The 10,612-nt window shown below is 38.5% G+C and overlaps 1 protein-coding gene across 1 annotated transcript in view; it reads right to left on the reverse strand.

Moving 5' to 3' along the window:
* Positions 1-7,665: 7,665 nt before the first annotated feature.
* Positions 7,666-10,612, reverse strand: part of LOC102595931 (serine/threonine-protein kinase PBS1) — a 10,102-nt gene continuing 7,155 nt past the window's right edge. Inside the window, exons 4-5 of the mRNA XM_006359009.2 lie at positions 8,748-9,139; positions 7,666-8,481 (exon numbers count right to left, since the gene is read on the reverse strand). Coding sequence (XP_006359071.1) covers positions 7,987-8,481; positions 8,748-9,139 — 887 coding nt within the window. The 3' untranslated portion in view covers positions 7,666-7,986. The remainder of the gene's footprint in view (positions 8,482-8,747; positions 9,140-10,612) is intronic.

Here is a 10,612-nt window from a genome sequence, read left to right on the forward strand (position 1 = left end):
CATCATATACGGAGAAAAACTCTCACATCATATCATATTCATACATAAGTATGTAAATGAGAATATCCTTTCAAAAACACACAACAAGGTCATAATCATAATCACTTTACTCTCAAAGTGTTCTTAAAGCATGTACATAATCTTCATAAAACATGCACAATATCATATCTTGCCCTTTCAAGGGTCAAAGCTCATATCAAGTCAACACATCTAGAATGACTACATTAGACATGGATATAATCATAATTCAAGTATTCAAATCACTACATGCGTGATTCTCATATTTTACCTCCTTGAGATTCAAGTCTTTCCTTTGATCATCATATCTCGAATTCTAACATTTATCCTATAAGTTTCACTCTTAAAGCTTTAACATACATAGTTCATTATATTAGCTTTACTCTCAAAGCCCTAGCAATCAACTTTCATGACTACAAGCCTTACTTTCAAAGGTTTACTTCACATGATCATCATATATGCCTAATTCTCAAGAAAATCTAACCACATGCTTCATTCTTAATCAATTCTAATCATATATCATCATATAAACTCAATCCCAACACTACTAGTCATGATTCATCATATAAGCCTTAATCTAATCAATTCATGTTTACAAGCTTTACTTTTAAGCAATTCATAAAGTAATTCATCAATCTTAGAAGATCACATCTAAGCCCTCAATTTCCTCTTTCATGGCATAAAACCAAACTATATCAATTTCACCCTAGAATCTTAGGTTAATAAAGAATACATGTATAATCATACTAAAAAACATGTAATTACATCATAAACAATCATAAACAACCATTATCCACTCAATTGGATCAATCATACAATAATACCCACAATATAGGAAGAAACCCTAACTAGGATTGGGGATTCATCTTCACAATTGGGGGAATTCTAGGGGGCTCCATGGATGGAAGAATCCATGGATGAATAACCTATCATACCTTGGATACAAGGCCCTCACAAATCTTGGAAGATTGGAGGAATTTGACGTAGCTTGATTCTCTTCTTCTTCTTCTTCACTTTCTAGAGATAGAATTTCTTGGAGGGAATTGAGTTTAATTTAGGGATTTAGAAATAATGATTAGGATGACTTAATTAAGGATCTAAAGTCTTTATATAGGTGGTATAAACTAATATAAAACGACACCACTTAACCCCTAATTTATTTGGGAAAGTTCCATCATACCTTACTTAACCATCCAAGACCAACAAGCTGCCTCACCGAGGAGACCCGCCCACGGGCCGTGAGTGGACCCACAGTCCATCCTGGTCAATCATGGGTGGTGATCTGAGGTAGTGTTTTTGGGGGCCTTGACCCATGAGGCCATCCACGAGGCTTGGATCCACCTACGGGGAGTGGGTCCCCACTCGTGGGTAGACTATTTTTGGACAGCTTTTAGGGCAGCCCCTAGGGTCCTACTCAAGGAGCCTTGGTTGGTCCTTGGGGAGTCGTACCTTGACGTTCAACCTCTAAACCCTTCATTCTAAGTACGAGAAGCTAAATTTAAGACTCTAACCCTTACATCAAGCTCTAGAACCCTCACGTAAAACTCTAGTTTAGCCTACTAGTTTCCAGGGTGTTACACTACCATTATCCTATAAGCTTTACTCTTAAAACCTTAACATGCATAGCTCATATTAGTTTTACTCTCAAAGCCCTAGCAATCAACATTCATGACTACAAGCCTTACTCTCAAAGCTTTACTTCTTAAAATCATCATACATACCTAGATTACAAGGCAATCTAATCACATGATTCATTCTTAAGTGATTCTAGTCATATATCATCATGAAGGTTCAATCTCTAGCCTTACTAGTCATGATCCATCACATATACATTATTCTAGTTCAATTCATGTCTACAAGCTTTACTTTTAAGTAATTCATATCTAGGTGTTCTACTCTTAAGCAATTCACAAAGTAATTCATCAATCTTAGAAGATCACATCTAAGCCCTCAATTTCTCTTTTCATGGCATAAAACCAAACTATATCAATTTCATAAATTAGACTAGAGTTAACCATGGAAAACATGTAGCTTCATCATAATAACATGATTCACTACTAATTCAATCATAAACAATCAATATCCACTCAATTGGATCACCATACAACATAACCCACAACATTGAAGAAACCCTAACTTGAATTGGGGAATTCTTCATCAAATTGGGGGAATTCTAGGGGGCTCCATGGATGGAAGAATCCATGGATGAATAAGTTATCATACCTTGGATACAAAGCCCTCAAAATCTTGGAGATTGAATGCCTTGGTTTTGACCCTAACTTCAAACTCTATCTTCTTCTTCATGTTTTAGATAGAGAAATATTTGAGAGGAAGACTTGGGGATTTGATTTGGGTTTTGGGAATAAATGACTTAATTAGGGTGGTTAAAGTCTCTAAATAGTTTATATATGTGTATAAAGTCTATACAACACGACCCCACTTAATACTAACTTAAAAAGGAATTTCCCAATTTACCCTCACTTAGTCAGCATGGTGCCAGGCACCACGATAGGGCTCACGAGTCGTGGTCCACAACACAGGCCATGGTCCAGTAGTTTGGCCCCAAGGTCTTGCCCCCCATAAGTCTAAGGCATGACCAAGAGCCTTCCCATGGGTCGTGGTCTTCACCACTGTCCGTGAAGTGGCTCGTCGTGACGTACCAACTTTAGGCAGCCTTTAATGAGATACTTCCCAAGCTCCGCGGACCACTCCACGAGCCATGGTCTTCACCACTGGCCGTGGTGGTGGTCGTGAAGGTGAGGCAGTGCTTGCTAATGTTGGGGCAGCCTTGGCCCTTGGCTTGGGCCTTACCCCTTTGCCTTGGCTCTTGCCCTCTAGTCTAGACTTGTTCCACCCTCACTTAGCCCTAGGTAGCATACTAGACTATGGGGTGTTATATGCCCCAACTAGAGGTAGAGGCCAATATTGACCTAGAGTTGAGGTAGAGTATGGGCTACAACACCATGCCGAGATCAAGAGAGGGAACCTTCATCGGAATCCACAATAAAGGTAAAGCAGGTCTATCACCAGTTGGGTGGTGTGGGGTCTGCCCAGCCTCTGCCATGATTCGTTGCCACATCGGTCCTTCACAACACTTTGGCTAGGATCCTCAGCTTTATGAAGGGTATGTCCCAAGATGAGACTTTGCCTAATATATCGGCTAGCCCACAAGTTAGAGATGAGGCACAAACTTCACTTCAGGCAGAGGTACATTATGTTCAGATACTAGGGGCACAACATGTTGTTGCGGCTCCTCACTTAGTGGTTCCACCGGTGCCGATAGTTGTTCCGTCTATGATAGTTAAGTTGGTTATGTCATTTGAGGAGCAAAAGATGTTGGGACGATTCATCTGGTTAGGACCTCCTAGGTTTGCTGGTACTTTAGGTGAGGATGCCCATGAGTTTCTCGTTAGTTCCCAAGAGAGGTTGCATAACCTCGATTTGGTTGAGTTGCACGGGGTTTATTACATTACTTTCTAGATGGATGGACCACAAAGTAGTGGTGGAGGTCTTATCTTGATTGCAGGTAAGACGGGTCACCTCCGATGACTTGGTCTCAATTCTCCAAGGCCTTTTTGGAGAAATATGTACCTCACAGCTTGGGAGAAAAAGGTTATAGAATAAGTTCACAGACTTGTCATAGGGATCGATGTCGGTATTTGTGTATGAGACACAATTCCATGAGTTAGCCAGCCATGCAGCTATGATTATGTCAAAAGAGCATTAGCGAATTTGTAGGTTCATTAGAGGGTTGCCTTTACTCCTTCATTTTGCTACAAAGTAGATGGTAGTGTCAGACTGCTCATTTATTTAGGTTATAAACCATGCACGCAACATTGAGGGGATACGCCGTGAGGACTATGGGGGCAGCGACAAGAGGCCCCACCACGAGGGTGGTTTTAGCAGCTCTCAGTCTCATAGTAGGTGGAGTTTCGACAGAGGCAACCCATAGCAGTTTCAACCTAGTAGGACAGTTCAGGCATCCCTATAGATTACATATGGTGGCTTCATGGGTGTTAGTGGTCAGGGAAACCAGGCTTTGGGTCATACTTCTCGGGGTTTGCATTTTGGGTATTTGGGTCATGGTGGTCAATCAGGTTCAACTGAGTCATCTCAGAAGGTTGCTTATGTTGGGGGTTGTTATGCATGTGGTGTGTTAGGACACTTTGCTAGAGATTTACCCACGATCGGTAACTACAGGCAATAGGGTCAACATGTTTAGGCCCTAGGGATCCGATACAGTTGACTAGAGGCGGCTTATAGAGTAGTAGGGGTAGTCTTTAGGGTATTAGAGGTGGTCCTTAGTCAGGCAGGTCAGACGGTCAAGGTAGATGCGGCCATATGTATGCCTTCCCGAGTAGGCCAGAGGGGTGGGCTTTGGATGCTGTCATCATAGGTACAATCTCTATCTCTCATCGGTTTTCTTTTACTTTGTTTGATTCGGGATCTACTTATTCATATGTGTCTGCTTATTATGCTATGCATTTGGAGTTATCTTGGGAGTTGTTGTCGGTGCCTATGTGTGTAGATTTTACTGTAGGTGATTCTTTAGTAGTGTCCATCTTAGGGTATCACACTTGGGCAGACTTGATTCTGTTAGATATGGTGGATTTTGACTTGGTTAAAAGATATGTATTGGCTATCTCCATATCATGCGTTCTTGGATTACTTTTCCAAGACTGTCACTTTGTGTATGCCTCGTATCCCTTTGATTCTATGGAAGGGTACCGATAGCCATATGTGAGGGCGCAACAGTTGGTAGGAAAGGGTGTTTACCTTATCTTGATTATGTTTGCGATACTAGTGTTGATAGCCCTTCTTTTGAGTCAGTTCTGATGGTTAGAGAGTTCTCTAACGTATTTCATATCGATCTATCTGGTCTTCCTCCTCACCGTGATATTGAATTCGACATTGACGTTGAGATGACACGTGGTTAGTTTCTATTTTTCCTTATCGGATGACTCCAGCTATGTTGAGGGAGCTTAAGGAGTAGCTCTGATGAGTAGTGAATTACGACTCATTTGAGACTCTTTTCTTATGATTTTGTGACACTTAAGTAGAGAAAGAGGCTAATTATCCATTGAATTGTGTTGATTTCAGGTGTTTGTTGCTAGCAAGTAAAATGATGGATAAAAGTGGAAAAGAAGTTGAATCTGGAAGAAATTGGGTCTCTGATGTCGCATCTGCGAGTGAAGGTTCGCTTAAGCGGACGGTCAAAGACGATCAACAGGTCGCTTAAGTGACCGTGCGGGAGTCGCTTTTGCGAGCTAGCCACAAAGGGCGGGGTTCACAAGTGATGGGATGTCGATTTTGCTAACTTCCATCTGCTCTTGTGAAGCTCGCCTTCTTGGTCAAGGGCTAATTTGGAATTTCTCAGGCATTGGATCAATATTCTCACAAAGGGGCTGGAGATAAGCATTATAGTGATCAAATTTTAAAGTAGATTTTTTTTAGGAGAGTGGATCTTTTAGCTTAGCCTAAGGAAGAACACTAATTTGTAGTGTTAATATTTTGGGTTGAGACTTGAAGACAATGTGCCTCACAATTCACAGTTGAGTTTGAAGATTGTGTGCTTATATAGTAAAATCTCTTATTTCCTTCTTCATTTCCTTACTTTAAATTGCTAGAATTGTGGTTGTAATTGTGTATATGAAATTGGGGCTTTTGTGCTAGGAATAGACAAAGCTATTTGGGTATTTGCTTTATTGCTCTATTGCTTTTGTGATTCCTTGATTCTATGCTTAATTTCATGAAATGGTTTTAATCTATTTTGCATGCTTTAATCTATGATTTATGAGTGCACGCTCAGATCTAGCTTCCGATATTTGTGGGTTGCTCGATATATTTTTCATATATTTTATGTGATTGCAATTTATTTTGTATCACTTTAAAATTTATTGCAAACAAATTGACATGCCCAGTGGGACTAAATATGTCCTTCATCTCTTTTCTCGATGCAAATCAAATCTTTAAATTTGAAGCCACAAAATCGCAAAGGTGGAAGAATAATCAGTACATCAAGTCTCTTCTTTAAGTTTCATGAAGTCTACACTTCGACAAGCCTTGAAGCAGGGGGCATTTGTAGACATTGAAAAATTATGGGACTCACAAGACGTGTGTTCAATTCTAGTTAGGACTCTACAAGATGTATTCGATTCCAGTTAGGATTCTTGGAGGCTACACAACCCTAAACCCTAGTTTATGTATATAAAGGATATTATATTTCCTTGAAAAGAAGATCTCAAAAATTCCACGAATTCATGGAATATTCACAAAGATGAGATCAAAATATTTCCGTCTTCTTGATAATCAATACTTCAAGAAGATCCACAAATCCATTCATGAAAGGTAAAGTCCAAATTATCCTAGTTCAAGAAATACGCCGCCCTCGAGTTATGGAGATCAAGTCTAAATTATCCTAGTTCGAGAAATACGCCACTAATGGCCCTCGCATTATGGATCAGATCAAGTTCAAATTTAGTTCAAGAAATACGTTAAGTCATTAACGCCCCTCGAATTATAGAGAAATCTAAAGAAAGAAGGATTGAGGGAGAAACATAATTATACTCACAATCTTGATCAATAAAATTATGTTTCTTTATATTTCATTTGTGATTGTAATTTATTTTCTATCACTTCAAAATTTGTTGCAAACAGGTACCTTATTCAATAATCCTATAAATTGATTATATCATCGAGTCTAGCGCATCATTGTTGTTATATTGATAGACTTTCTGTAATATTGGATACCTTAGTCAAAGGTGCTACTTTGATATTCTGCAAGCATATATTCCAAAATTTCTATATACATAACACTTGATAGAATAAAATTTTACAGCATGCAGAGTAAAAAAATTTTAAAAAATACATCAAAGATATTAAATAAATTTTAATTAAATAAACATTAACAGTTGACACTAATATATAATGATTGAAAGTCAACTTACCCCATTTCATATATTTTTCTTTAATCTTCACCTTACAATTAAATTGTATTAAAAAAAATTACTCACATGTTAATCAATTAGCAAAGCATGTGGAGAAGACAATTGAAAATTTTGAATCAAAACTAAATAATTTCATGCTCCAAAGTCATGAGCAGAGTATAAATTAATTCCATGTTGGCAGCATAATGCAATTCAGCCAACCTACGACAAAGACTATAAAAAGGAAAAAGAAAACCTACCAACATTAATTCTCCTAGTATTAAAAATAGACATCTAATTACTTTTATATATATTTACTTTATTAGGGTTCTTCCCATATATTTTAGGATTCATATATTTTAGAAATCCCCTTAATTTTTCATGTACGTAACCCATACATTTTTGTTTTACCATTTTGGTAGGAGTCCTTAATTTTCATAGATCTTCCTATATATTTAATAGCCAATATTATAAAATACTTAAATAATAAATTGAAACAAAATAGTACATCACATTTTTTTCTATAGTAGAGTCTTTTAATGAAAAACAAAAAGTCCAACCAACAGTTTTAACTTTTAAGGACCTCCTTGATTTTAATATATAGTATAAATAGATATGGATATCTCTATTCCTGATTAATCTGTGTTACTTAAGAGTTGAATTTTGTGTTAATACTTGTAATTTTTTTAAGAATAAAATAAAATAAGAAAAGGAGCAGAGAGGAGTAAAATCAAGTTTCTGTCATATAACACAATCAAGATTAGTGTATAACATGTTTAGGATCAACGATTACAGACAGTAAATGATCCTCCGCTAAGTAGTTGAGACATGTCTTTACTCACAATTTTGAAATATATCCTCTCTTTCCTCATTTGTCCTCTTTAACTTATGTAAGAGTTCCCTTTTAGCTCCATTACACACTTAACTAAGATAAGATGGCGGAAATGTCAATTTTTACAGACGATCAACTACAAATTAAGCTCAGATCAAGACTACCTTATCAACGGTACAGCTAGCTGGGGAATGATCGAACATCTAATGACTATTCGTTACCCCCATCAAAACTGCCTTGACCATTTTGTCTTCTCTTGTCTCTCCAATTCTCGCCCCACATTTTAGCCTCTGCAACTGCTCTTTCTCTATCCAAATCCCTGTTTAACATCCTTGCTGTTTCCCTTGGAGAATCTTCCTTCTCAGATCCTCCATCCACGTCCCATTTCTGTCCTGATCCTCCTCCTGCCCCATCTTCATTCCTAAATATTCTTCCAACTCTATCATCTTTATTTCTCCTATCAACACTGTCTGCCCCAAATCTATGAATTTGCCCAGGAACTGTACCAGGATCATATGACTGATTTGCAAGATAAGAAAGGGCAGTGACCACATCCCCAATTAGCGGACGACCAGCAGCCTGTTCTTGGATACACATGGAGGCCACAGCTAAAGCCTGGTACAGACCTCTCATTGGAAATTGTCCTTGAAGACTTGGATCAGCTAATTTTGCAAATTTCCGACGATCATTAAACAGTGGCCTAGCCTGGATATACATTCAGAATTACAAAGGATAGTCAATCATTCAATTTGTTATTTTCACACAAAAATGTGATCAGTTGCAGAGCAAGGAATTCTGCCAAGGGGATTCAAAATATACAACAATGACACACTTGGGATTTGAACCCATCACTTAAATTACTTTCACTTGAATCCCCTTCCCAATAGGTGGCTCCACTCTTGGACGTGATCACGAGTAAAATAAATCAACAAATTGCTAAACTAAAGGAAAGAAATAAGCAGATTAATTACCCATGCGACAAGGTTTTGTTCTCCCTGAGGTTTGGTGCTGTCAATAGCCTTACGTCCAGTGATAAGCTCCAAGAACACAACCCCAAAACTATAGACATCAGATTTGACAGTCAATTGTCCAGTCATGGCATACTCAGGGGCACAGTAACCATAAGTTCCCATGACCCTTGTGGACACATGTGACTTGTCTCCAGTAGGACCAAGTTTTGCTAGCCCAAAATCAGAAAGCTTCGGGAAAAAGTTATCTTTAAGCAATATGTTGGATGACTTGAAGTCCCTATAAATAACAGGAGGGTTCGCCTTATCATGAAGGTGCTCCAAACCTTTTGCTGCACCAGATGCAATCGTCATTCTCGTGTTCCAATCTAGTGGCTCTTTATCAGGAGGGAGATCTGCACACCACTTATTCACATGAGATCACTAAAGAACACAAAGCCTAGAGTCACAAAATTCTGCAGTATATTATTGTTCATAAAAAACTAATGAAACGGGTAACATGCAAGATCTAAGTTGGAAACTGGCAATCAAAAGTATGCCTTAGAGAGAAATGGCTAGGTTTATAAGACAGATATACAATCATAAAGCCATAAGAGCTCTTTAAACCACCATCATATTAGGGACCCATGGGATACAAGGATTCTATTCTTCCATCTCCTAGTCCTAAATTATCATCTATACAACACTGGTTCTTCGGATATAATCCCAGGCATATCCCATAATAGAATGGGAAGAGTGGCAGGCAGGTTTCAAGCAATTGAGGACAGTCACGGAAACAACAAGGCAGCATTAATAATGGAAAGGTAAAGATAACCTCCCCTGAGATTATAAATATAGAACTCATCAGGCGTACTTACTGCATAACAAGGGTTCAGACTCTTAGGGATGTACAACATTAAGAACAATAAAATGTACAAACTAAAGGAAAATCATAGATGAGATGAACTAACACCAACCCCACCGATTTTGGATCCGTGAATATTTCCCTCAGATAAATGGTGTCATGGCCAGTAGGGTTTGAGATTTGAACTTGGAACCTCAAGCTCAAGGTGAATTTTGAACTCCTAAAACACTACGTCAACTTCTACTCGTGTTTAGGGGATTTAAAATCAATATATATCTGTACAAAATTTAAAAGTTACCTTATATATAGTGTAAGTTTTAACCGAGGGAGTTCGGATGAACACCCTCGGCCACCTCTAGATCCACCACTGGTCATGGTAATATAAGACATTCTGGTGGGACAAGAAATGATATTATCACTGCAGTCGGTTTAGATTTAGTCCATGTGTGAGGAACAATATTTTTTTTATTCGTATGTGCGAGGAACAAGTCATATGTAACTACAGACTGAGATATAAGATTACATGGAATATTGGTTGCTGCATATAGCACAATACTACATGTAAATATGTAGGCAGATAATATATATAAGCAACAAGCACAAAATCAGGCCTAGCCACCCTGATGAAATCAACTGGATGCTTCGTGTTATTTCATGGAAAAGATTCCTCTAATGAGAACTTGGGTACTGCCTGCTTGAATGCTTGCAGAATATGGTCTCTTCAAGGCAAGTTATCCCAATCATTTTCATTTAAGGGGAACTCTGCAAATTGTTGTACTGATTTGACTTGTCATATAGGTTTTTTCTTATAACCCTGGTGTCTAGACAACATGTGCAGTATTGTGCACTAATTAATTCCATGTGGTACCTGTTACCTCCAACCAAGGCAAGTACCACACCAACAAGGGTTGTGGTGGAGTGGTAAGCACTCCTTCATCCTTAACCAAGAGGTCTCGGGTTCAAGTCCCCTTGGGTACGGAGTAGCCTTTGTTAGGGAGCGCTTTACCCCCCAATGTGGGACTTC

This window comes from Solanum tuberosum, unplaced genomic scaffold (assembly GCF_000226075.1).
Source record: "Solanum tuberosum cultivar DM 1-3 516 R44 unplaced genomic scaffold, SolTub_3.0 scf00282, whole genome shotgun sequence".
NCBI lineage: Eukaryota > Viridiplantae > Streptophyta > Magnoliopsida > Solanales > Solanaceae > Solanum > Solanum tuberosum.